This window comes from Chlorocebus sabaeus, chromosome 20 (assembly GCF_047675955.1).
Source record: "Chlorocebus sabaeus isolate Y175 chromosome 20, mChlSab1.0.hap1, whole genome shotgun sequence".
Classification (NCBI taxonomy): Eukaryota; Metazoa; Chordata; class Mammalia; order Primates; family Cercopithecidae; genus Chlorocebus; species Chlorocebus sabaeus.
The window spans coordinates 104,057,042-104,084,744 of record NC_132923.1 but is presented as its reverse complement, the minus strand read 5'-3'; the positions used below and the strand labels follow the sequence as shown (position 1 = coordinate 104,084,744).

The 27,703-nt window shown below is 44.2% G+C and overlaps 1 protein-coding gene across 4 annotated transcripts; it reads right to left on the bottom strand.

The window, feature by feature from the left end:
* Nucleotides 1-27,703, bottom strand: AK2 (adenylate kinase 2). 4 transcript variants are annotated; one of them, XM_007979532.3, is made up of 7 exons: nt 27,548-27,701; nt 14,803-14,928; nt 11,645-11,755; nt 11,418-11,512; nt 4,594-4,666; nt 3,279-3,474; nt 1-914 (listed from the first exon to the last, which is right to left on the bottom strand). In XM_007979532.3, exons 1-7 carry the CDS (start codon nt 27,638-27,640, stop codon nt 910-912), a joined length of 699 nt encoding a protein of 232 aa, XP_007977723.1. In that variant the 5' UTR covers nt 27,641-27,701; the 3' UTR covers nt 1-909. The 4 variants fall into 4 exon arrangements, with proteins under 4 accessions (XP_007977723.1, XP_072863637.1, XP_072863639.1 ...); XM_073007536.1 differs by lacking the exon at nt 1-914 and adding an exon at nt 939-2,225 and having other exon boundaries at nt 27,548-27,702; XM_073007538.1 differs by lacking the exons at nt 1-914; nt 27,548-27,701 and adding exons at nt 939-2,225; nt 22,670-22,777.

Genomic DNA, 27,703 nt, shown 5'->3' with positions numbered 1-27,703 from the left:
TACAAATTTTAACATTTTATTGATTAGGGGCCAAACAAGGCAGCATTTGGTCAGTTAAGAAAGGCACCTCATTGAAAATAATACATCACAGTGCTGTTGAGTGATCCCAGTCACAGGATTTGATAATGGAAAGGACAATCTTTGGATGACATAGCTTAGGACACTTGCTCATTTATTTAAAAGAGTCCCTTCACACACTGCAGATAAAAGAAGGCAAGAGCATGGGATTGTGGCATGTGCTGCGTAGCTGTGAGGTTACTCATGAGAGTAGGTAGCCTAGTAAATCAGTGGTAAGTCAGGGGAAGGGAATCAGCCTCCCTTTTCATTCCATTCCCTTCCCCCTCCCCTTGATTCCAGTATGCTTGATTTGTTGAGCCACCATCCCTGTGAATACACCTTACATCTCTTTCAAATGTGGAGATGGTTTTTTGATCTTACAGTGTGTGGAACCAGGGTCAGTAATCAAAGCCTCCCTGTTGCAAGCTATAGACACACAGGACAACAATTTGATTTCCTGTACTCTTGGTCTGGAACCCATGGGGTTCTGAGATAAAAGCTGAGGTCTTAGTGCACTGGCTTTAAAAAATATTTTCACCAGTCCAGAGTAAATGAAAACCCGATTCCTTAGAAATAATACTGTATCTCTCTATTTCTACCCCCACCCTCCAAGTATGGTATTTTTTAAAAAATTAATTTTTCCCTTACACTTTAAAAACTCCCACCTATGTATAAAAGAAACTGCCACACTACAATAACACTGCTGGTGTTCCAACTATTCCTTTGAGCCCCTCACCAGCCCTCCCTCACCATCCTCACCCTGACCACCCTTCCCTTCTGCCCAGCACCTAAGAGCAGGGATCACGCCGCAGGGTGATGAGCAGTGGTGTAGTCTCGCCTGGCCTTCTGATACTAGGCTGAAATAGAGAGGAAACAAGAGAGAACAAAATGGGTTTTTAAAAACCAAGTACATATCAAAGGAGGCTGGCATGTAAGCCCCAGCAACCAAATGCATTAAACACTGGACATTTCTCTGACAGGTAAAAGCAGAACCTGCTGAGGCTAAGACTCTGGAATTAAACAAAGTAAAAACAGAATTCTAACCATTCTGAGAAGGGTATATGCATTCCCTATGAATCTTCTAGTTCTCATGGGCAGCCCAAATATTACTTGCACATGTTGTATGCACACATGAATCTATGTGGATGGATGACAAATATTTGGGCAAGGATCATGCATATTCAATTAGCAAACATTCAGGGACCTCAACTTTGAGGCCAAGTGCTTACAATTGTCCCTAGTTCAAGGGAAGCTGATTCCAAGATTCATGATGCCACTGTCACCCAGAGAAGGATCCCAGGCCAGGCACACATCGCTGACAGTTTTTGTTTCACTCCTCTTCCTTGCCCATTCCCAGAAGTCATGTGCTTCCCAGAAACACACAAAGCCAGACTGAGTTTCCATTAAGAGTGGGTGGAGTTTAGAGCCAGGAAGACAAGGCAGGACAGAGGCAGCAGACATTCACTTGGACCAGGCAAAGAGGGAAGCAAGGTGGCCACGTACTCATGCCCAGTTGCCATGTGGACGGTAGATAAGACAAGACCTCTGGTAGTCTCACAGATGGCAGGAGAGCTCAGGTCAGAAGGAAGCTGGGCACTTTAGAGCCCACTAAATCGAGTCAGCAGCAGATTATGCTGAGGCAGGCGACATTATTTACTGGATCTGCCACTGACTTTCTAATGGTTTTTCCAGAGGCTGCTGTTTTTGTGGTCCTTCATAGTAGTCTGTTACTTCATCTGTTTGCCACAAATCAAACCAGAGACCAAAAGACATAGCAGGGAACTTAGAAAATGCTCAATAGTTGGGAAGCTAAGGTTATGAATAAAAGCTGGTTACTGTCACAGGTGGTCTTATTTCCGGGTGATCTTTTCTCGGGGAAGTCCATGGCTATAGCCATCATAAAATTAGGGGTGAAGGGTTGGATCTAGAAGGCAGAGGGTTTGGGCTTAAAAAGAACATATCTGATTTCAGTTTTATGTCCTGGAGAGAGACTGGGTTTGAGTAAATACTGATCAAAATAAATCCAAGAATAGATCACACACTGTTTTGTCGACACTTGGAAACAGGCAAACATTAAAAATAAAAGCAAATAAACCTACCCTGGTCTCTCTTTGGGGAAGTAGATTTGACTGCTCTCAGATGCTCAGCCTCCATGTTCAGAAGACAATCTGAATTCAAAAGGACCTTTCACCTGGTTTAATTCTCTGGCAACAATTCAGTTTTCAAACCCAATTCCCAAATAATCGCTACTTTTCAGCATCATGATGCAGATCACAAAAACATTCTAATTTGGCCTGGCTCTTTTTATGACGTCTCCCAGTAATTTCTATAACCTGCAACGTAAGCGCCTTTTTCCTTCCACCTAGGGGGAAAAAAATTTATGATCCCTGTTCACATGTTGACTCATATGGGTTTTCATTATGGGTTAGAAAACAAATGGAATTCTCTGTCCATAATGTACCATCAGGAACTGAGACCCTGCCTGACTTCACATGATCCTGGACTTCTAATCAGCTGCTGGAAATGGAAGAAATACTATGAGGTTTTGGAATTGTGGCCCCTGGAAGATTACCTGGGTTAGTTTATTTTGGTCAAAAAATAAAATCAAAAGTATGGTTAAAGTAAACAGCTGGGCCGGATGTGATGGCTCACATCTGTGATCCTGGCACTTTGGGAGGCCAAGGTGGGTGGATTGCTTAAGCCCAGGAGTTCAAGACCAGCCTTGGCAACTTGGCAAAACCCTGTCTCTGCAAAAAGTACAAAAATTAGCCAGGTGTTATGGCGTGCACCTGTAGTCCCAGCTGCTCAGGAGGCTGAGGCGGGAGAATTGCTTGAGCCCCAGGAGGCAGAGGTTGCTGTGAACCAAGATCACGCCACTGCACTCCAGCCTGGGTGGCAGAGTGAAATCCTGTCTCAAAACAACAACAAAAAAGAAGTAAACAGCTGGTAAAGCAACCTAGCCTAAAACTTAGAAAGTAGGAGAGTGAACACATATGTACACACACACACACAACACACATACACACAGATGAGATGAGAGTAGCACACATGCCAAAGATAAATCAAGCAAGTGCTTTTTTAATCAATACATCAAATGATATTTTTGCTAGCGGGAGGAAGCTTCTCTTTGCCTGTCCTATCATTCCCACCCATTCTCTCACAGAGATAGGAAGAAATTCCTTCTTGGACCCAACATTAGATAAACATAACCAAGTCTTTACATGTGGCTTTGGAGAAGGCTGCTAGGATGCTTGCGAACACGACATCAGGGGTCTGGGATGCATCGATAGCAGAGTGGATCCCCCGTTTCCTGTAGTACTCTATGAGCGGGGTGGTTTGAGTGTGGTAAGCTTGCAGGCGGATTTTCAAGGCCTTCTCATTATCATCTGATCGACGAATCAAGGGTTCCCCAGTGATCTGAGAATAGGAAGACAGCAATGAAAGGCTGGGACTGTTAGCAAGGTTTTCTTATTCCATGCCAGATGCAGATTTGAGATGGGACCATTCTGCCCAGGATGCTGTCTGTTCCCAAAGCCCATAAGAAGCAAAGACAGGCAATCCAGACCTTCTCCAATGAAGAACTTGCTACTCCCAGGAGCAGAGCAGCTGGTGAACAGAAGTCAGAGAGTTTGTCAGAAACACCAACTGTGAGGAAAGGGGCTCATGAGGGGAAGATAGGCAATGACTTTCTCATCTTTGTGCTCAGGTGATCCAGCTTCAAGATAAACACTTCTAGGGTCAAAAGTAAGGAAGTCAAAGGCCCCTAAGACCAGGAGAATACATCAAAATCAAAGATACATTAGCAGTTGTAATCTTAGTTGCTTAAATATTTAGCATATGTACTAGAGTGTCACCCATCAACATTTTAAAAGTGGCAAGTAAAATGAGAAAGAACTTTGGATGGTAGAATTAGCAGCTTTGCAAAATGTGACTATGTTGCCATAACGGCTCTGGAACCTGTATTTATAGAACCTGGATGACCTAATGAACTTGTTTCATAGGACGAAGGTAAACCCAGGAAATTCTTACTGTTGTCTGCATGCTTTAAAACAGACCATATAGACTCTTTATGGCAAATGGTGCAGTGACCATGTATGAAACCCCAAGACAGAGTACAGCCGCAGTAACTATAAAAAGAGAATATTTTTCTGGAGGACTGGTCATCAAACTTCTCTTCAGTGCCACACTCTTCCCACTCTCCAATTCTAGGCTTTTAAGAAACCTTCTCCTGATTAGCTGATCACTTAGGTGGCCATGATGCCAGAAAGGGGCTGCTCTTGACAGAAGACAGGTACAATCTGGGCACTGCAAAAAGCTGGCACCACTGGTAGCAACCTTGAGGCCAAGCAATAAACCACCTAAGGAGACACTGAACAGATCTGACACAGGCCATGATTTACTTGATAGTGTTATTTTTCATGACTAAGTTAGCAATATTGGTAGAAATAAAAGGAAGATGGAACGAATAAAGGAAAAAGAAAACAGTGAAGAAAGGGGAAGGAAAGAAAAGGAAATTTTTTGTCTGAGTTTACATACGTCATCTTTCATGGGCTCTTTTGGAGGGTTGAACTCCTCATGGTAGGAACGGCCACTCTTGGGGTGAATCAGCCTGAAGGACAGCAAATGAATATGAGTTAGGTTAACTGATAGTACGCACCTGCACTCCACTCTAGGGGGCTCCGGAATGACAAGCAGAGACAGGGACCCTGGATGCAAGGACCCAGCACCCAACAGAAAATCCAGCTAAATAACTGGGCTTTCCAGAGAGCTTATGCCAGTGGCAGAGTATATTTTCTATTTTGACCAAACATTGTCATGAGTATCTGGTTGAAGAGCAAACGGGCTGGCATAACTACCTAATTCAGGACTTGAGAGAAGGAACTCTGGTGCTGGTCTCACACAGCCATCTATTCTATTCACCCATTTACTCGACAAACATTAATAAGTATCCCATTCAAGCCTTAAGCTGAATTCAGAGGCTACAAAGCAATGAGTAATGATCCCTGTTCACAAGTAGTGCTTAGTGGGAGACAAATGTGGAAATAAATAACAAACGTGATAATCCTTTAACAGATTTGTACAAAGTGCTATGGGGGACAGAGGACAAATAAATGAACTCTATTTCCTAACCTAGTTTGGTTACAAAACCAGGAAGGTACTAACAGGAAAAATAATTCCCATGGATGCAAACACTGCCAGATAATGCAACACATCTTTTCGATCACACAGATAAAAGATAGGCTAACCCTGATGACTTGAATTTTGGTTGGTACTTGAGACCAATCCCATTTTGAGAACTTGGAGAGTGGGGTTTCTTTCATTTACCAAAAGTGGTATTTGTGAATGGCAAAAGAGCAGTGTGTGGGAGTCATATTTATTGCAGCCTGGCTGCTATGTGCCTGGCTGCTAACCCTAACCCAGGGTTAGCAATATTCAAGTCAGCAGGAAAAATGACTTATTAAACAAGTTATGGAATATAGAGTTCAATAAAAGGCATTTATTTGGCACTGAATGTATAGCAGGTAGCTGCATCTCTGCTGAGTCCCCACAGGCAACAAGCCCATGTTCCTGACTGGGAATGGCCACACCACAGGAGCCTAGCAACCTAAGGAAAGGAGGCAGGCCAAGCTCTGCTCAGCAGCCAGGCCTTGCTTCAGTTCTGTGGTTTCTCAATTCTCTGCCAACCAAGTGTTTGTTTGCTTATTTAACTAATGGTTGCTCTTCTCATGAAGGTCTATTAGACTAGAGCTCCCTAATATTTTTCACCATTTGGCAGGCATAGCAATATTATGCCTGTGATGCCAACACTTTGGAAGGCCAAGGGGGGCAGATCACCTGAGGTCAGGAGTTTGAGACCAGTCTGACCAACATGGTGAAACTCCGTTTCTACTAAAAATATGAAAAATTTAGCAGGGTGGCAGGCACCTGTAATCCCAGCTACTTGGGACGCTGAGGCAGGAGGATCGCTTGAACCTGGGGGTGGAGGTGGCAGTGAACCGAGATCACACCATTGCACTCCAGCCTGAGTGACAGAGCAAGACTTTGTTTCAAAAAAATGAAATAAATAAATAAATAAAAAATCTATTCAATTCTATTTAGGTTATTGAAGTAGCACCTCTGTAAAATGTGCTACTTTCTTTTATGTTAACCACAGCATATTTTGGGGGACAAGATGGTCCATTTATGGCATAAAGTGGCACTGGATTATGGGCAGGAGGGAGGTGACAGTAGAGAAAATAAGCTATACAGTCATCCCTTGGTATCCACGGGGGAATTGTTCCAGAAGCCCCCTCTGTGGATACCAAAATCCACAGATGCTCAAGTCCCTGATATAAAATGGTACAGCATTTCCATATAACCTATGCATATCCTCCTGTGTACTTTATTTATTTTATTTCTATTTATTTTTGAGACAGACTCTCGCTCTGTCACCCAGGCTGGAGTACAGTGGTGCGGTCTCTGCTCACTGCAAGTTTCGCCTCCCGGGTTCACGCCATTCTCCTGCCTCAGCCTCCCAAGTAGCTGGGACTACAGGCGCCCACCACCAAGCCTGGCTAATTTTTTGTATATTTAGTAGAGACAGGGTTTCACCATGTTAGCCAGGCTGGTCTCGAACTCCTGACCTCGTGATCTACCCACCTCGGCCTACGAAAGTGTTAGGATTACAGGCGTGAGCCACCACGCCCAGTCTAATTTTTTAATTTTTTGTAGAGATGAGGTCTCATCATATTGCCCACGCTGGTTGTCCTGCATACTTTAAATCATCTCTAGATTATTTATACCTAATACAATGTAAATTCCATGTAAATAATTGCTATACTGCATTTTAAAACTTGTATTATTTTTTATTTTCTTCAGCTTTCCCACGTTATATTTATTGGTGGTTATGTTCTGAATTTTTTTTTTTTTGAGACGGAGTCTCACTCTGTCGCCCAGGCTGGAGTGCAGTGGCGCCATCTCAGCTCACTGCAAGCTCCACCTCCCAGGTTCATGCCATTCTCCTGCCTCAGCCTCCTGAGTAGCTGGGACTACAGGCACCTGCCACCACACCCACCTAATTTTTTGTATTTTTAGTAGAGACAGGGTTTCAGCGTGTTAGCCAGGATGGTCTCGATCTCCTGACCTCGTGATCCACCCGCCTTGGCCTCCCAAAGTGCTGGGATTACAGGTGTGAGCCACCGCACCCAGTCTGGTTCTGAATATTTTTAATTCACAAACGCTTGAATCCATGGATATGGAAGGCCAACTGAACAATGGAGAAAAGGTTCCTGTGACTGCAGTCATGTACTGTGAGGTTGCACTTTCCAGTATTTGAGTGCCTGGAAGGATTCCTCTGACGCATTCATTCAGAAATGGCATCCACTGGGAGACCCAGGGAGAGGAGAGAGCAGGCTGCTAGGCTCAGCAGCAGCAACTTTGGGAAGGGCTAAGGGCATGAGATGTGGACCAGGATATTTTTTTACCTTCTAGAGAGCACAGGGCACATAGCAGCCAGGCTGCAACAAATATGACTCCCACACACTGCTCTTTTGCCATTCACAAATACCACTTTTGGTAAATGAAAGAAACCCCACTCTCCAAGTTCTCAAAATGGGACTGGTCTCAAGTACCAACCAAAATAGCTCCATGGGCCACTGAGTCTGGCTCGGCGGTACCATCAGGGCTGGGAATCTACAATCACTGCTACTGTGAGTATAATACTTTATTTTTATTTTTTTTGAGATAGAGTTTTGCTCTGTCACTCAGGCTGGAGTCCAATGGCCTAATCATGGCTCAGTGCAGCCTCGACCTTCCTGGCTCAAGCAGTCCTCCCACTTCAGCCTCCCAAGTAGTTGGGACCACCAACACAGGTGCATACCACCACACTTGGCTAACTTTTTTTTGCTTTATAGTAGAGACGAGGTCTTGCTATGTTGCTCAAGCTGGTCTCAAATTCCTGGCCTCAAGTAATCCTCCTGTTTAGGCCCCCCCCCCAAATGCTGTGATCACGGGCATGAACCACTGTGCCCAACATTCAGTGTGACACTTTAAACACCTGTTTTCTCATCCACAAAATTGGGATGCACCAGGTATTAAGATAATACCAGAGAGCCAACTGGTAGGATAATTAGGATATGAGAGAGACAATATAGAATAAGTTTAAAAACAAAAACAAAAACAAAAAAAAACCACCAACTATTCATATTCAAGAAACAGAACAATGACTCAAAATTACTAGAAGTGATGTCAGAACTAATTCAGAAAATTGTTACAATGGGGTCCGTATCATCTCAGACTTGAAAAAGATCCTGTGTGAGGTCTGGGGTTCATTCCCCAGCATCTCCAAACAGCTAACATCTGTGTCCAACCTGGGCAACAGAGTGAGACTCTGTCTCAAAACAAACAAACAACAACAACAACAAAAACAAAAATCAAAAAACAAAAACAAGATCTGTATTAAACTGACTAATTCCTGCCTCATTTTCTTCTAATCATCAACATGTTTGACTAGGAGGCAGAAAGCAGGCTTCCAGGGCTAACCCTGCCACTCATCTGCTGGGTAAACTTGGAAAAACACCTTCAGCAGTGACATGCTCTGTGAGGAAGGAGGTCCTTTTCTCTGTGAGGGAGGAAGTTACAGTAACTACCTACTTCCAAATGGAGGGACTGAGTCTTCTCTCTTTCACCCTTTACAGCAACCCTGCTGTTTGTTCTTCAGAATTTCTCTGTTCTCTCCCACCCAACCTCAGTTAGAAACCTCCATCACATCATGTGGATCATAAACAGGCTCCTAGATGGTATCCCTATCTGTTTATCCTTGCCCTAATTTACCTTGTACACCAGGACCAAGCTAATGTTCTTAGAATACTGTTTTTGCCACAACACCCAGTGGCTCGAGAATATCTCATGAGTCCTGAACTCCATCAAGTCTACCCTCTTTGGTTTGGCAGATCTCCCCAGTAAAGCTCTTCTCAACAGCATTCCTTCTACCATCCTGCCCCCAAGGCCACTGGACAGACACATCTGCTACTAGCCTCAGCGAAAGCCTAACCCATACTCATTCTGGCTTCTACTCCCTTCTGGGAAAGTCTCACTGAAATACTCTTCATCCAGGAAGAGTTTGATGTTATCTCTATCCCAGGCAGCCTTTCCTCCCTGTCCCCAGGCTTTCTTCTTGGACTTCCTACTACACTGAACAGCCAAAGTTTCATACACGACTCTCTGAGGTCAGAGATGGGTATCACTATATGGTTATCCTAGAGCCTCTTGTGGTCCTCTGCTCCCAGGGTCTAGTACTGTGCTATGCAGGAAGCAGGTACACAGGAAGCTGGGCCCATAGAATCAAAGGTCCCCAGTGTCACCTGGTTCTGCTAATATGTGCTTGGTGCCTCAGAGACCCCAGGCCTAGTGATGTCTTTACTGTTAACCCTACTGCTTCTTGACCTACATCAACTTTGTCTACTGTGTGCCCAGTAGGGATACAAAGAAACAGAAGTTCCTGCATTAAAGGAGCCTGTGGAATAGCCAGAGACATGTAACCTGGACATTTGAAAAGAAAATGAATACAAAGTAGAGCCCACTGTATTTCATATTGCTTTCCAGGATAATAGTGCTAACCTTGTACTGTCTATTCACATGTTTGTCTCTGTCCTTGAAGGTGTGGACTACAAACACATGGAAAAGACATTCAACCTCATTAGGAAATCAAAGTAATAACGTCTGAAATAAGAAAACATTTTTTCCCTAATCTAAAAATTTACATGCATTATGATGGCCATAGTATCATTTTAACAGTGGCTAACTGGAAGAAACACAAATATACAACAATAAGGAAATAAGTAAACAATGTTTTGCCTACTGTGAAATATCACACAGCAATTAAAAGTAATGGTCATGGATGCCTGGTTCAAGATGGTGGGCTGACCACTTTCCTGAGACACCATTAAAATGACAAAGACATAAAAAAGCTACAGCCCATGATAAAGAGGGGAATGGAGGGTCCATTTGCAGTTGAAAGCTTCTGACATACTTATGGAAGGCACAAAGCACACTGCAGTGATTAGTGAAATAGGGTAAAGAAAACCGTAGCCTAAAGCAGTGTTGGTCTGTCAGAACAAAGGAATCCAGAAGCAGAGGCATTTCTGTGTTCAATGCTATTATAGAGAAACAAACATGTTAAAACACACACACACACACACACACACACACACAAAGTGGCTGTACTATAAGCAAATTCTTCCTCCATTTTCTAAACTTTGCACAGATGGTTATATGATTTTTATAATTAATAAAAAGCCAGCAAAGTATGGCAACTCCAGCTGAAATCAGATTTAAGCAGCACTAAAATGGAGGAGATACACATGTAAAGAAATTAACATTTCTTAAGCACCTAATATAGGCAAGGCTTTGAACTATGCATTTCATATTACCTAACACGTGCAATACCTCCTCAAAGCAGGTGTTATCAACCCCCTTCTACAGATGAGGAAACAGCCTCAGACAGGTTAAGAAATGTGCCTAGTTAAAAAGTGACACAGTTAAAAAGTGACAAGAAGGGGGGTGCAGTGGTTCACGCCTGTAATCCCAGCACTTTGGGAGGCCAAGGTGGGTGGATCTCTTAAGGTTAGAAGTTTTGAGACCAGCATGGCCAACATGGTGAAGCCCTGTCTCTACTAAAAATACAAAAATTAGTCGGGGATGGTGGCGCATGCCTGTAGTCCCAGTTACTTGGGAGGCTGAGACAGGAGAATTACTTGAACGCGGGAGGCAGAGGTTGCAGTGAGCCAAAATTGCGCCACTGCACTCCAGCCTGGGTGACAGAGTGAGAGTCTGTCTCAAAAAAAAGACTAAAAAAAAAAAAGCGACAAGAGTTGGGAGCAGTGGCTCACGCTTGTAATCCTAGCACTTTGGGAGGCCGAGACAGGCAGATCACTTGAGGTCAGTTCAAAACCAGCCAGGCCAACATGGTGAAACTCTGTCTCTACTAAAAATACAAAAAAATTAGCCAGCCCTGGTGGCAGACACCTGTAATCCCAGCTACTTGGGAGGTTCAGGTAGGAGAATTGCTTGAACCCAGGAGGTGGAGGTTGCAGTGAGCCGAGATAGCGCCACTGCACTCCAGCCTGGGAGACAGAGTGAGACTCCGTCTAAAAAAAAAAAAAAAAAAGACAAGAATGAGATGCTGTTTGACTTCAAATCCCTTGCTCTTCTTTCCATATCCCAATCCCATCTCACCACTTCAGTGGATGTCACCAAATAAAATCAATCCGTGTTGAAATGGATATGGCACTAAGCTTCATGGCTGGGATTAAGCACGAGCAATTCTCAGAGTTTGACAAAGCTCTGAGAAGCATGAAAAGGGACCTTCAAGGGACAAATACCTTCCTGTGATTCTTCGGATCAGCAGAGAGTCTGGGATGCTGAATTCAATCACAGAATCAAGCTTCTCTTTCCGCTTCTCCATGAGGTCATCGAGCTGTAAAAGAATGTGTGGCCCACCTAAGTTACCAGAGCTTGGTCAGACCCATCTCCTTCAAAGGAATTAAGAGAAAACAAAGGGCAAGAGTGTGCTCTCATACAGAAGTAATATAAAAACTAAGCTACCCACCATTTCTGCCTGCCTCACAGTCCGAGGGAAGCCATCCAGAAGAAAACCATTTTTGCACAAGGGGGTCTCCAAATTCTTCTCAATGAGTTCCACTACCATTTCATCACTCACCTGGAAGTTAGGAACAAAATAGCCTTGGGTTTAAATCCATTACCTAGGTGACTGACATTAGCCCAACTCCATAGCCAAAAGTTTGTGTATATAACCTTATTACTAAATAGCAAGTTTTCTTGAACCCAAAGAAGCAAAAATAAGAGCAAATGTGAAATGGCTCCATTTGGAAGATCCAGTTTCACAATTTTATCTCTGTGGTTGCCAAATGCACATTCTCATCTCTCGAAATTCCCCTGTATCCCAAAAAATCTGGGTGAGGGAAGACAGATTCCATTACTTGTTACCTCACCAGGAGAGCTTTGTATCTCAGGTCCTGAAGGCCCCTCCTGCCACTAGAGTCCAGAGTCCAAACTGTCAGATAACAGTTCATCAGCAATCAGTAATCCTCAAGGCACAAGAAATGTGAGGACAAATGGCTGAGAGACCACCTGAGAGAGTGCCAGGAGAGAATGGGGTTGACCAAAACACAGGCATCAGCTTTCCCTGTTTCACAGCTGTCATTAGGCTAACAGTAACGTGACTGATGTGTGTACTTGGTTACACATCTGGGCCATCCTGGACATGAGGAAAAATAGAAGTTCACTGAATTGGCAAGATTGGGTCAGAACCAAGGAATTAAGGAGCCAAGCCAACACTCTTCCCTCACTTTTTTTTTTTTTTTTTTTTTGAGACAGTCTCATTCTGTTGCCCAGGCTGGAGTACAGTGGAACAATCTCCCCTCACTGCAACCTCTGCCTTCCAGGTTCAGATGATTCACGTGCCTCAGCCTCCCAAGCAGCAGGGACTACAGGTGCGCAGGACCATGCCCAGCTAATTTTTTGTATTCTTAATAGAGACGGGGTTTCATCATGTTGGCCAGGCTGGTCTCGAACTCCTGACCTCAAGTGATCTGCCTGCCTCAGTCTCCCAAAGTGTTAGGATTACAGGAGTGAGCCACTGCATCCAGCCCAAGGCCAACACACTTCTGAGTCTCTCTAAAACCCCAATGAGGACCTCTTCCAGTTTTTAGAAACTGGTTTTTCTTTTCTTTTTTTTTGAGACGGAGTCTCGCTTTGTTGCCCAGGCTGGAGTGCAGTGGCGTGATCTTGGCTCACTGCAACCTCCGCCTCCAGGGTTCACTCCATTCTCCTGCCTCAGCCTCCTGAGTAGCTGGGACTACAGGCGCCTGCCACCACGCCCAGCTAATATTTTTGTATTTTTAGTAGAGATGGTGTTTCACCATGTTAGCCAGGATGGTCTTGATCTCCTGACCTCGTGATCCACCCACCTCAGCCTCCCAAAGTGCTGGGATTACAGGCGTGAGCCACTGCGCCCGGCAGAAACTGGTTTTTCTCTTGGGCTGTTATAGAAAGAAAGGTCTCCAGCCTGTAGTGAAACCTGCCCATCTTGGCAGCTAATGGTCTTATTTATTGGTGCTAACTGTGAACTTGGGGACAAAGTACATGCTCTGCAACTAAGTGAAGGTTGGAGATAAGCAATTTCATTGCCACATCTCAATTTTTTCTTAGTACAGAGTCTTCTGTCAAGACTCAAAGTCCAAAATATCTAGCTTTCTGGTTTGACTCAGAGATTCAGTTACATGAAGGGAAAACTAGAGAAATGGGCAGGCAGGTGGGCAGGCAGAGGTATCATTTGATACAGCTACAGAATCTCAAAGCCTAACAGAAGGTAACTTGAGAATTAAAGCAAAGCCCAGTTCCTTCCCCAACTAACATTCTAAGATAAAAAAAGACCAGAAGACCAAGCACAAAATGACATCTGAAGGTGATTCTCAGAGGCCAAGTTCCAGAATAACTCAGTTATAATTAATCTAGAGATCTTCTTTGATTAGTGCCAGAAAATAATAGATTATATTTGTCCAATCAGGTCAACTGGCTTAAAGAAGAGAAAATGTGGCTGGGCATGGCAGCTCACACCTACAATCCCAGCACTTTGAGAGGCTGGGGCAGGAGGACTGCTCCTGGGTTAAGCTCAGTTTAAAACCAGTGTGGGCAACACAGTGAGACCCCGTCTCTACAACAATAACAAAAAGTAGCAGGTCGTGGTGATGTGTGCCTGTAGTTCTAGCTACTCATCAGGCCGAAGTGGGAGGATCACTTGAGCCCAGGAGGTTGAGGTTGTAGTGAGCCATGATTGCGCCACTGCATACCAGCCTGGGTCTCAGGAAAAAAAAGAGAGAAAATGCAATTATAGTCCCCAAAGAGAAAGGATTACCTTTGTCACAACTGCAAAGTAATTGCTTTGGTACAGAAACAGAACACAGCCACAAAGCAGGTTAAAAAAACACTTCTGTGACTTCCTAAATCCTCTCTTGAATACATCTCTGAGTTCTGGCCTAGGATAGCAGTTTCATTTCTGGCTCTAAAATTTGGGTATATAACAAAATACATCAGCACAGAAAAACTTCAAGAATACTATGAATGAGTGCCATAAATTCAGAACAAACAAAGTAACTTGCGCTCTAAAAAGTCTTATAAGGCCAAGCGCGGTGGCTCACGCCTGTAATCCCAGCACTTTGGGAGGCCAGGGCAGGTGGATCACCTGAGGTTAGGAGTTTGAGACCAGCCTGGCCAACTTGGTGAAACCCCGTCTCTACTAAAAATACAAAAATATTAGTCGGGCGTGGTGGCGGGCGCCTGTAGTCCCAGCTACTCAGGAGGCTGAGGCAGGAGAATGGAGTGAACCCGGAAGGCAGATGTTGCAGTGAGCCAAGATCGCGCCACTGCACTCCAGCCTGGGTGACAGAGTGAGATTTTGTCTCAAATAAATAAATAAATAAATAAAATTCCTATAATCTGCCACTTTGTTAAAACACCCTCTAGCACATGGTTGTCCAAGAGAATTTTGTTTGATGATGGAAAGTTCTGTACCAGTGAAGGCTGGTAAATACTTGAAATATGGCTAGTGCAACTGAGGAATTGATTTTTACATTAATTAAATTTAAATTAATCTAAATAGCCACCTGTGGTTGGTGGCTACCATATTGGACAGTGCAGATCTAGATTCTGAGGAATATCAACACTCATTGGTACCACCAAACCTACCAGTTTCCCAGCATCCATAGTTGCCTTCAGCTTTTTTCCTAGCTCTGAGCCAGAAGCCACCATGGCCCTCAGCATGTCCCCAGTAGCCAAATGGCAGACACAGAAGTTTTCAGCCAATCTGGGTGCCTATGGAGAGGAAGACAAAAACCAAGATTCAGTTACATTACAGGCTGTGGAGTCAGACTACCTAGGTGGGAACCTGGCCCTGCAACTTACTGGCTATGTAAACTTGGGCAAATGCCTACTTCCTTACCTGTAATGGGGATAAAAGCACCTTATGTTACAATCTAACGTACAATGATTATAGGGTGATGGTAAGAATTACATGAAATAATATATGTAAAGCACTTGAAACAGTACAACTAGCACACAGGAAGCAGTCATAAATATTAGCTATTATCACTATTTCCACTCAACACACTAGTGACAAGTAAGTTTCAGTTTCCCTATTATAAATGGGAAGACTTGCCAGGCATGGTGGCTCACACCTGTAACCCTAGCACTTTGGGAGGCTGAGATGGGCGGATCACGAGGTCAGAAGTTCGAGACCAGCCTGACCAACATGGTGAAACCCTGTCTCTACTAAAAATACACAAATTAGCTGGGTGTGGTGGCGTGTGCCTGGAATTACAGCTACTCAGGAGGCTGAGGTAGGAGAATTATTTGAATCCGGAAGGCAGAGGTTGCAGTGAACCGAGATTGCACCACTGCACTCCAGCTCCAGCCTGGGCGACAGTAAGACTCCGTCTCAAGGAAAAGAAAGAAAAAAAAAAAGGGCAGGGGGGTTGGCGCTGTGGCTCACGCCTGTAATTTCAGCACTTTGGGACGCCAAGGCAGGTGGATCACTTGAGGTCGGAAGTTCAAGACCAGACTGGCCAAGATGGTGAAACCCCATCTCTACTAAAAATACAAAAGTAGCCAGGTGCAGTGGCAGGTGCCTGTAATCCCAGCTACTTGGGAGGCTGAGGCAGGAGAATCGGTTGAACCTGGGTGGCAGAGGTTGCAGTGAGGCAATATTGCGCCACTGCACTCCAGCCTGGGTGACAGAGTGAGACTCCATCTTAAAAAAAAAAAAAAAAAAAAAAAAAAAAAAAAAAGGAAGAATAAAAATAGTACCAACAGGCCGGGCGCGGTGGCTCAAGCCTGTAATCCCAGCACTTTGGGAGGCCGAGACGGGCGGATCACGAGGTCAGGAGATCGAGACCATCCTGGCTAACCCGGTGAAACCCCGTCTCTACTAAAAAAATACAAAAAACTAGCCGGGCGAGGTGGCGGGCGCCTGTAGTCCCAGCTACTCGGGAGGCTGAGGCAGGAGAATGGCATGAACCTGGGAGGCGGAGCTTGCAGTGAGCAGAGATCCGGCCACTGCACTCCAGCCTGGGCGACAGAGCGAGACTCCGTCTCAAAAAAAAAAAAAAAAAAATAGTACCAACATTTCACATGGTTGCTGTGAGGTTTAATGAGGTCATGTATATAATGTACTCGGCACACTGCCTGGCACATAACATGTGCTGAATAAACATTTGCAAAGGGATGAATGTGTAACTGCCATGTACTACAGTTACTGGGTCAGGGAGGCAACTAGGAGCTGTTTGCCCCCAGGCAGAACTGGGTTTTCCCCCTTCCCTGTCACTAAGCAGCTGTATTATCTTGGCCACCTCACTTTTCAGTTTCCTTATCTGTTTAAAATGAAGGCAAAAAAGGCTCCATCTCATAAGGTAGCTGTGAGGATTAGCTGAGATATATACAAGGAATACTTGGCATACAATAAGCACTTACATACTAGTTTTAGGAGGCATTATAGCATTTTGGTCCAGAGCATAGGCTTGAGAGTTAAACTGCCTGGTTTTCAGACTCCACGTCCACTAACCATTACGTAAAATTGACTTAAGAAGTCACTTCACCTTTCTAAGTTTCAAATTTCCTCTAAGTAAAATGGAGATGGTAATAGTATCTATATCACTGGGTTGATGAGATTATATAGAATTCAGTATTTGCAGGCCCTGGCACATAGTAAGCACTCAGTGGGCACTGACTGTTACCATAACCCCTGTCCTAATCCTACATTCATTCATACAGAAAGAAAACATTTACTAATGCCTTTTCCAAGAACCCTGTTGGGAGCCTGGGAAACAGATGAATAAAAGGCATAGACTATGTTCTTAAAGAGCTTATATTTGGTGAACTGTATATGAGAATGCAGAATTAGAACAGGGAGAGAACCTAGACAGCTCAACACTGGCTTTGCAGTGGGAAAAAAAAATGCAGAATTCACAAGGAATAAAATCAGTTCAAGGAGCTCAATCTTAGCTTTTTCCATCCAATTGTTTTATAAACTAAGTAGGTTTAGATCCCGATTCAAACAAATCAGTTCACTGGGAGTTTTCTTTTCTTTTCTTTTTTTTTTGAGACAGTTTCACTCTATCACCCAGGCTGGAGTGCAATGGCACGATCATGGCTCACTGCAGCCACAAACTCCCTGGGCTCAGGTGATTCTCCTGCCTCAGCCTCCCAGTAGCTGGGATTGCAGGCACATGCCACATGCCTGACTAATTTTTATATAATTGGGAGTTTTCTTAGGTGCATGCTTAGGTGCACACAATAAAAGGTACATAGATAGGGTTGGTTTCTGATTCACGGACTGATTCAGTTAAAGCAAAGAAATGACTTTGTAGCAAAATGGAATCTAGAGAGAAGGCATTAAAAACTCTGTACTTTGGCTCAGGCGTGGTGGCTCATGCCTGTAATCCCAGCACTTTGGGAGGCCAAGGCGGGTGGATCACCTGAGGTCAGGAGTTCGAGACTAGCCTGGCCAACATGGTGAAATCCCATCTCTATTAAAAATACAAAAATCAGCTGGGCTTCCTGGCATGTGCCTGTAATCCTAGCTACTTGGGAGGCCGAGGCAGGAGAACTGCTTGCACCCAGGAGGTAGAGGTTGCAGTGAGCCGAGATCCAGCCCAGGCGAAGCAGCAAGACTACGTCTCAAAAAAAACACAAAAAAAACCAACAAAAAACAAAACAACACCAAAATTCTGTACTTCGCAAAACCAGTGAATGTCAGGAGCCCTGACAATGAAAAACCAGGCTGGCACTGTGGCCATATATCCAGAGAGTGCTTTTTGCCAATCTTTCTCATTGCTGTTGAAATTAACCTGGGTAAACAATTTGGAGGTCAGGCTTGCTCAAGTGGAAAGGCTGACCAAAACACCAGAGAAGAGCTGTTAGCACAGAACCTGTTCTATTTTTGTCACTCCCAAACTGCAGGACTCTTATGCACTGTTCCAGGTGATTGGATTCTACAGCTGGATGAAAGAACACACACCAATAGGGAAGAAAACTAATTCCTGGCTGGGCACAGTGGCTCACGCCTGTAATCCCAGCACTTTGGGAGGCTGAGGCAGGTGGATCACCTGAGGTCGGGAGTTCAAGACCAGCCTGGCCAAGATGGTGAAACCCCGTCTCTACTAAAAATACAAAAATTAGCCGAGTGGTGGTGGTGGGCACTTGTAATCCCAGCTACTCAGGAGGCCGTGGCAGAGAATTGCTTGAACCCGTGAGATGGAGGTTGCAGTGAGTCGAGATCATGCCATTGTACTCCAGCCTGGGTGACAGAGCGAGACTCTGTCTCAAAAAAAAAAAAAAAAAAAAGAAAAGAAAAGAAAACTAATTCTTTCATTTCCTGCTTGTTGCCTGGGAGTCAGTGTGGTAGGCTGTAAAGAGCATGTACGGGTTTCAAAGTCAGACAGATATTTATACTTGATTCCTAGCTAAGGCACCCAGTAGCTGTGTGATCTTGGGCTCAGTACTTAACTTCTCAGAGTGTCAGTTTCCTCATCAGTTGAATGGGGATAATGACTACTTCACAGGGTTTTTATGAGGATAAATGAAATAAAGTACCAAAAACATCAGACATGCAATAGGTATTCAATAAATAAACGGCTCCTTTCCATGGTCTTTCTTCTTTGCATTACTCTTTATTTACAGACTACAGAAACTTAATGAAATAACTTTATTATAGTGCCCTCACACTTCAAACTTATGCTTTAGAGCAGCCATTCACAGATTCTAAATCACTGGAGGAATGTTGTTAAAATGCAGATTCCGGCCAGGCACAGTGGCTCACACCTGTAATCCCAGCATTCTGGGATGCCAAAGCAGGCAGATCATCTGAGGTTGGGAGTTCAAGACCAGCATGACCAACATGGAGAAACCCCGTCTCTACTAAAAATACAAAATTAGCTGGGCGTGGTGGCACATTCCTGTAATCCCAGTTACTAGGGAGGCTGAGGCAGAACTGCTTGAACCCGGGAGGCGGAGGTTGTGGTAAGCTGAGATTGAGATCGGGTCATTGCACTCCAGCCTGGGCAACAAAAGTGAAACTCCGTCTTAAAAAAAAAAAAAAAATGCAGACTCTGGTTCAATAGGGTACGGCCTAAGTACCTGCATTTCAAGCAAACTTCCTGGCCTGGATAAGTGGCTAGGCTCTAAACTACACTTTGAAGAGTAGGGGTCTGAGTCCACACTCAGTCACAGTCTGTTGCTGTGAGTCAAAGACTGTTGCTGAGCCCAAGAAACAGGCTCATCACCTCTATGAAAACTCTGTGGGGTGGAGGACTCTGGGATAATTGATGGGAATGCTAAAACCACTAGAGAGACAGCATGGTGGGCTGAGTGGTTCTCAAATTTCAGTGTATTATCAATCATCTGGGGCATTTGCTAGACCCACCTTTAAAGTTTATGACTGAGTGGCTCTCAAGCAGCACCTCAGGTTCTGATGCATATACAGTTTATGAAGCCCTGATGTAGTGGCAGAGACTGAGTTTTGTAGTGGTACAGATCTAGGTTAGGAAACAGGCTCTACTGTGTATTCACTGCGTCATCCTGAACAAATTACGTTACCTTTCCTAAGGTCTCGGTTTCTTTATCCATAGAACAGAAAACAGTGTCTATCTGCAGAACTGTTGAGGGGATTTAATAAGATTATATATGCAAAAACATCCAGCATGACCTGACAATTAGGAAATAAAGGAAAAGTATCAGTCCTAGAGATTTGGTTTAATCCCAAATTCACCTGTCTTCTGATCTTGCAACCATCATCTTTTCCTTAGGTTTTTTTTTAGAAATGAGGTCTTGTTATATTGCCCAGGGTGGAGCACAGTGGCTTCACAAGTGTTAGCCCACTACACATCAGCATGGGATTTTTGGCCTGCTCTTTTTCTGACTTGGGCCGATTCACCTCTCCTTAGGCAACCTAGTGGTCTCCTGCTCCTGGGAGGTCAACATATTGATGGTGAACTTTTTTTTTTTTTTTTTGAGATAGGGTCTCACTCTACTGCCTGTTGCCCAGGCTAGAGTGCAGTGGCATGTTCATAGTTCACTGTGGCCTCAAACTCCTGGACTCAAGCAATTTTCCTGCTTTAGTCTCCCAGGTAGGTGGGACTACAGGCATGTAGTACCATGCCCGGCTAATTACTGTATTTTTTGTAGAGATGGGGTTTCGTCATGTTGTCCAGGCTGGTCTCCAACTCCTGAGCTCAAGCGAGCTGCCTGCCTCAGCCTCCCAAAGTGCCGGAATTATAGGCACAAGCCACCGTACCCGGCCTGATGCTGAATTTAGTGCAGATACCTGATCAGCATAGCACACCACAGCCCCAAACTCCTGTGCCCAAGCAATCCTCCCACCACAGCTTCTGGAGTAGTTGGGACTATAGGCGCATACCACTGTGCCTGGCACAATCACCTTTGTGCCTCCAGTCTTTGTCATTCCTGCTGTCAATGTTCCTACACATGCAGCTAGAATCGGAGGATGAATGGGAGACCTTCAGCAAATTGTAGTTCTTATTTTATCCCTGAACTAACCCAACATTCATCAAAATCACTCATCTGATATCTTAAAACACTGTTGGATATGCTACCTGCCCCCCAACACATACACATTCCAAAGCCTTCAACATCTCTGTGGTGCAATAGGGGAAGAGCCCAAATATCTTAGCCTGGCACTCAGCTGTCCTCCACAATCAACTTCTAAAACCTGCCAAGCCCTCCCAACTTACTTCCACAAGTGCCCTGTGTTTACGTACTGCATCACTGCAGACAAACTGCTTTTATGCATGGTTCCCAAATACATAGCATAAATGCCTCTCCAAGGACCTCAACTCAAGCTCCTCACTCCACAGGAATGCCCTCTCTGCTCCAATATTGGTCTAAGCCTTTTCTGTACTACACTTCTGAGTACATTTCTCCCATCGAAAGCCTAACTGGGCTGGAAGCAGTGGCTCACGTCTGTAATCCCAGCACTCTGGGAGGATCATTTGAGGCCAAAAGTTTGAGACCAGTCCAGGCAACACAGTCATACCCCATTTCTACAATTTTTTTTTTTAATTAGCTGGGCATGGTGGCAGGTACTTGTAGTCCAGCTACTTAGGAGGCTGAGGTGGGAGGACCGTTTGAGCCCAGGAGTTCGAGGCTTCAATGAACTATGACCGTGCCATTGCACTCCAGCCTGAGTGACAGAGTGAGACCCTGTCTCTCTTTTTTTTTTTTTTTTTTTTTTTGAGATGGAGTCTCGCTCTGTCGCCTAGGCTGGAGTGCAGTGGCCAGATCTCAGCTCACTGCAAGCTCCGCCTCCCGGGTTCACGCCATTCTCCTGCCTCAGCCTCCCGAGTAGCTGGGACTACAGGCGCCCGCCACCTCGCCCAGCTAATTTTTTGTATTTTTTAGTAGAGACGGGGTTTCACTGTGTTAGCCAGGATGGTCTCGATCTCCTGACCTTGTGATCCACCCGTCTCGGCCTCCCAAAGTGCTGGGATTACAGGCTTGAGCCACCGCGCCCAGCCAACCCTGTCTCTTAAAACAAAAACACCTCCCCAACTACCCCTTCTCCCGCTGAGGAATCATATTAACATTAACTAACTTTCAGCATCTGCATCATGCCAAGCAATCTTCCATGCACTGTTTTACGGTACTTAGCATGCATAATACATAACAAACCCATGAGGTAGAAACTATTTTTAACTGCATTTTACAGATGAAATTCAGGGACTAAGTTGCCCAAGATCACAGAGCTAGTAAAAGAACTGGCAACAGGCCAGATCACCAAGCCCTAGCTCTTAGCCATGACACTATAAGGCTTTAAGACAAACAACCCACAGAGCCTTAGTGGCTATCCTCCTGGAAGGGAGCACAAGGAGGACTTCAAAGTGCTGGCAATATTCTGTTTCTTGATAATGGGTGTAAGCTACACAAATGTGTTCACATTGTAAAATAAATCAAGCTGTTCACTTATGATATTTGCACTTTTTTCTAGGTATCTTATAGCTTAAGTTTTTTTTTTGTTTTTTTTAAATCCCAGAAACCTGTGTTTGCATTTCAGCTGTCTCTTAACTTATTGGAGAAATCATTACCAGCCTCACTGGGTGAATAGGAGGATGAACGGGAGACCTTCAGCAAATTGTAGTTCTTGTTCTATTCCTGAACTAACCCAACATTCATCAAAGTCACTCATCTGATGCTTCCCACCTGGCACCCTGCACTTGTATGTATTTTTCCATTCATATTCATTTCTGCCTCTGCATCTAGATTACACAGCAACAATGTAAAATAATGACTACTCAAGAGTCAGATAGACATGAGTTCAAATCCTACCTTTGCTACTTACTACATGTGTGTCCTGGGGCAAGATACAGCCTCTGAGCCTCAGTTTCTCTGTCAGTAAAAAGGATCTCTCTCCTAGTGTTATAGGATTAAATGAGATGATGCATGTAAAATCTTTAGCTTGGGGGCCTGTCACATAACTGAGCAATGGGTGACTATGTTGAAATTATTACTCCCTCCTGACATGCATAGGGTAGGAGAAAAATCTAACCTGGGGCAGTAGATAGCAGCAGAAAGAGCAGGAGCTTTGGAGTCATTCAGATGCAAGCTCTGTAAATTACTTGCTATGTAGCCTAGAGAACAAGCCATTCAAACTTCAGTTTCTCCAACTGTAAAAGGGGAAATAAGAGTGTGGGTCTCAGAGTTGTTGCGAGTATCACTGCAATGACATAACGGATGCGTCTGACCCATAAGACTGCCTAAGCATGCCTGGCCTCGAAGAATTGGGCCTAAGTTTGACACATGGAAGAAATGAGGAGGCGCTGGCAAAAAAGAAAAACAAGAAACATACCTTTGGTTTTGACCACACTGAAGGAACATCCAACCCCAAAAGGGAGGCAAGGAAATAAAGTTATTTAAATAAAACAACAAACCCAGGTATTATAGATGTTTTAAAACATTACATTGATGCATAAGCGGGTAGTTTTGAAATATTTAACTACTTTAGTTAAAAGTAAGGAGTTTTAAAAGGAAACTATTTCAGCCATGCAACATAAAGCATATAAAATACTGAGTTACGCAGGTATAACAAAGTATAGCAAGAAGAAAACAAACATTACTGAGCAGGCACTAGGCACTAACCCCAGGTTAGGGATTTTTCATGTAAGATTGCAAACATCTGCCAATGGGAGCCAAGCAGGCAATGCAACTGTGTGAAATGAGTCAAATGTAAGCAACAGGCAGTGAAGAGGACCGTGCAGGGGACAGGAAGACACATAGACCATCCAAAGCAGCAATGCCATACAACTGCAAGTGACTGCTGCCACACTGGAATGGAGGCATCACTGCCAGGTCTTCTGGTTTCTCAAGAGAAACTGGAGCTCTGGATTTTTAAGAGAAATTGCATAACTGAAAACACTCTGTGGTCAACTTACTATTTTGAAAGCTGACAAAGAGAATAAATGAAGCATTTATCCTGACTTTTCTATACCAACCACATCACAGGGTAACCAAACAGTAGATGAGGGGAAGTTTCTGTTTATAGAAATATTTCAGCTAATAAATGACCAGGGAACAATAAAAGTATTAGAATACCACCATTTCACCATCCATAATGAATTACTGAACCTAGACACTGAACAGCATGACTATAAACACCACAGAGACAAGCAAATACCATGTGCCTCCTCAGGGAGAGCACAGCACCCACCACCTGTGAAGTAGTTGGGCCAAAAAATTGAACCTGAATTGAATTAAGTATATAGTAATTAAGAATAAACCACCAATTTACAGGAAATAGAGAGGGCAGAGGAAGATGTTAAGTACACCAGAGAAATACAACTGAAAATTTCCAGACAGTGGTATAATACACCCAGGAAAAATAATCCCATTTCTTTGGCAAAACCATAAGAAAAAAGAGAGAAGGGGAACTTATAAATTAAAAGAAAGGATGGGCACAGTGGCACATGCCTGTAGTCCCCGCTACTTGGGTGGCTGAGGGAGGAGCCCAATAGTTCAAGACCAGCTTGAGCAACATGGCAGGACGACCATCTTTAAAACACTAGAAAAGTTAGCCAGGCATGGTGGCATGCACCTATAATCCTAGCTATTCAGGAAGCTGAGGTGGGAGGATTGAGGCTGCCATGAGCTATGATTGGGCCACTATACCCCAGCTTGGGCAACTGAGCAAGACCTTGTCTGTAAAAAAATAAATAAACAAAAGAAACGTAAAATTATCACATTGGTAACACAAAAGAAAATTTGAATAAAAATTGTTAATTTTTTAAAGGATATTATGCTTATGTTTTAAAAAATTATCTTTTAGCAATACATACTAAAACATCTACAAATGAAATGTTATGATGCCTGGGAGGTGCTTTATAATAATTTGTGAAGGGAGAATGGCTGGAGAAGCAATGACCACCAGTTAATGGTTGGGGCTGGGTAAGGGCTCATTATACCATCCTGTCTTCTTTTGTGTATTCAACATTCTTCATAATAAAAAGTTAAGGTGTATGGAACGTCTCTGCAGGCTACATGTTATTGTAGGCTACCATTTGCAACCTCTGATTTATGATCTTTTTTTTTGAGACAAGGTCTTACTCTGTTGCCCAGGCTGGAGCACAATGGTGAGATCTCAGCTCACTACAACCTCTGCCTCCAAGGCTCAAGTGATCCTCCCACCTCAGCCTCCTGAATATCTGGGACTACAGGCATGCACTACCATGCCTAGCTAATTTTTGCATTTTTTTGTAGAGATGGGGTTTCGCCACGTTGCCCAGGCTTGAACTTTTTTTAAAACTCCACAAAAATACATACAACCACCAATATTCCTATTGTTACAACTCTGGAAAGTGTACAGAGGTTAAATGACTTGTGTAAATCTTATCCTTTCAACTCCCAGCTCTAATCACATCTCCTCTATTTCTAAAAAGCCTTCTCTGACCAACTCTCACCATCATGCACCCTTATCAATCAACTCATTAATATAATGTTCTTCTAAACTTCCTGATAAATCATGTCTTACACTGAAATACATCCAAGTTGAAGGAGGGGAGGGGAGATGTGTTACTAAGATAAAAGGGAGTCAAAATTTACTGAGTACTTACTATATAATAGGTTGTCATCTAGGTTGTGGGTGCTTGATACACACACACACATATATATATCATAATCTTCCAGTATCGTTGTGAATGTTTAGTTGATGAGGACAGGAACTTTATCAGTCTTGCCCGATGCTTTATCTCCAACGTTAGGTGCTCATGAAATGTTGAATGAGCAAGGTAGGTATTATCCCCATTTTTCAGGTAAGAACACTGAGGCTCAGAAGTTACATAGCTTGCTAGATTATAAAACCCTTGTACCAGTACTATACTAGGACAGGTTGTTCATTCCATAATTACTGAAATTATTAACTTCAATATGAGTTAAGGAAAAAAAATCTCAGGGCACAGTGGCTTGTGCCTATAATCCCTGCACTTTGGGAGGCCAAGGCAGGAAGATCACTTGTGTCCAGGAGTTCAAGACCAGCCTGGGCAACATAGCAAGACCCTGTCTCTATAAAAAATTGTTTAAAAATCAGCTGGGCGTGGTGGCATGTGCCTGTAGTCCCAGCTACCTGGGAGGCTGAGGTGGGAGGATGGCTTGAGCTCACACCACTGCACTCCAACCTGGGCAACAGAGGGAGACCCTGTCTCAAAAGAAAAGAAAAGAGAAAAGGAAAGAAAAGAAAAGAAAAACAACGAAGCATTTGAGCTACTCTGATTATATTTGATCACTCACAGTAAAAGTCTGCAGAGTCTAATATTAAACATCCCGAAGCTGCAGATTACCCAATAAATGAGTGTGGCAGCAACAGGAAAGAGATGTCAACAATGCTGAGGATAAAGGATAAAGGGATCAGGTACAGGTAAGCTCCAAAGAATCATCATCTCAGTCTGTGGAGAGAAAAGAAAATTGTCTTTTCTGACCTAGTGCCCAGGTCACAGGAATGAATGAAGTGTTCCAGAACTTCTTTCCTTAACACCCACATTAATCTGTGACATTCATCCGCTTCCACTAACCCCCCAAGAGACAAGTAATGTGCCATAGGGGGTACCAAGAATGAGTAAGATGGTCTGTTTGCCAAGATTTTTAAAACTTGGCAAGTGCTAGGAGGAGAAAAGCGGGCATAGGGCAGTCCCCAGATTCCCTTTCATTTGGGAGTTGACTTCCCTCTTTAGAGCCTAACAACAGGCAAGAGACAGAGGCTTAGGGCCCCAGGGGCCATGCCAGACCCCAAGCAAGAAGGGGACATCGATAATCCAACCTATGGGCTTCCAGATCCTAAATGAGATCATCGATCCCAACCCTAACCTATGGCCCCATTATGTCCCAGATCTAGAAGGGGCCCAGATGCCAAGTGAGGCCCCTGTTGCCTGTTAGGGCAGACGGTAACTTCAGACTCTAACTCCATGGCTCCTGAGGTCTCAGGCTCATGAAACTCATTTCACTAACTTGGGAAAGCCACCTGACCTTTCTGGGCCTGTTTTTTAACCTGTTGATTGATAAAGTTAAAATTTCAAGTTCCCTATAAACAACAACAACAAACAACAACAAAATTTTTTTAAACAGGAAAAAAAAAATTAAAAACCAAAGGGAAAGAAGATATAAACAAACAAAAATAATAAAATAAAAAATAAAAAAAATTCAAGTTCCTTCTCATCTAAAATCATTTGAGTCATCCCAAACTGCTTAGCCTCAGTAGCCTCAGGTCCTAACTCCAAGCCAGGTCCCATGAGCACTCCCAACCCTTATTGTGGACACTACTCAAAGTGCGACTCATGGCTCTCCAGGCTATAAACCAGTTCTACACATTAACCTGCAACTTTCAAACAGGGGGAGCCTTAGGTTTCTTCCCATCTCTATTCAACTGGCTCACACAGCACATGTCAGCTCTCCGCCCCACGTGTTGGAGATGCTCCTCCTCCCCTCCCCCTAAGTCATAAATCATTATCAAAATCTCCCGACCTCCAGTCCCTAGAATGTAACCCTGATTCTGGACAATTCACCTCCAACTCGCAGGGAACCTGGGCCATAAAGCTAATTGCCTCCATTCAGCCTGTAATCTAGATGCTTCGGCCCAGGGCTCACTCTACCCCTCAAACCTTTCCAGTCTCCGGCCCCTTAGTGCAACTAATCGGCCCTTAGATTCCCTAACACAACACCTCAACACTGAATCCCTCGGCCACTCCAATCCTAACTCAGACTGCCTCGACCTCCAATTTGGACCCTCCCGGAAATGCCTCACCAGAACCGAGACCCCGGCCAGCATTCCCCGCAGGCCTCAGTGCCCGGCCCGCTCCAGGCAGGTCCAGGGCTTCTGGATCTCTGGCCGCCTTGACCTTGGAGTTGGGCAGGCTCCGCCGCCAAGCCCAGTCCTGCCGCTCACCTGGGTGCCTTTACCGGCCCCGGGAGGCCCCAGCAGCACGGCCCGGATGCCTTTAGGATACTCGGGTTCTGCCGCTGGCACGCTGGGAGCCATGTCCGCCGAAGTCTCTCACTGCTACCAGCTCGCACACCTCACAAGTCCAGTGCTTCCCAGGCC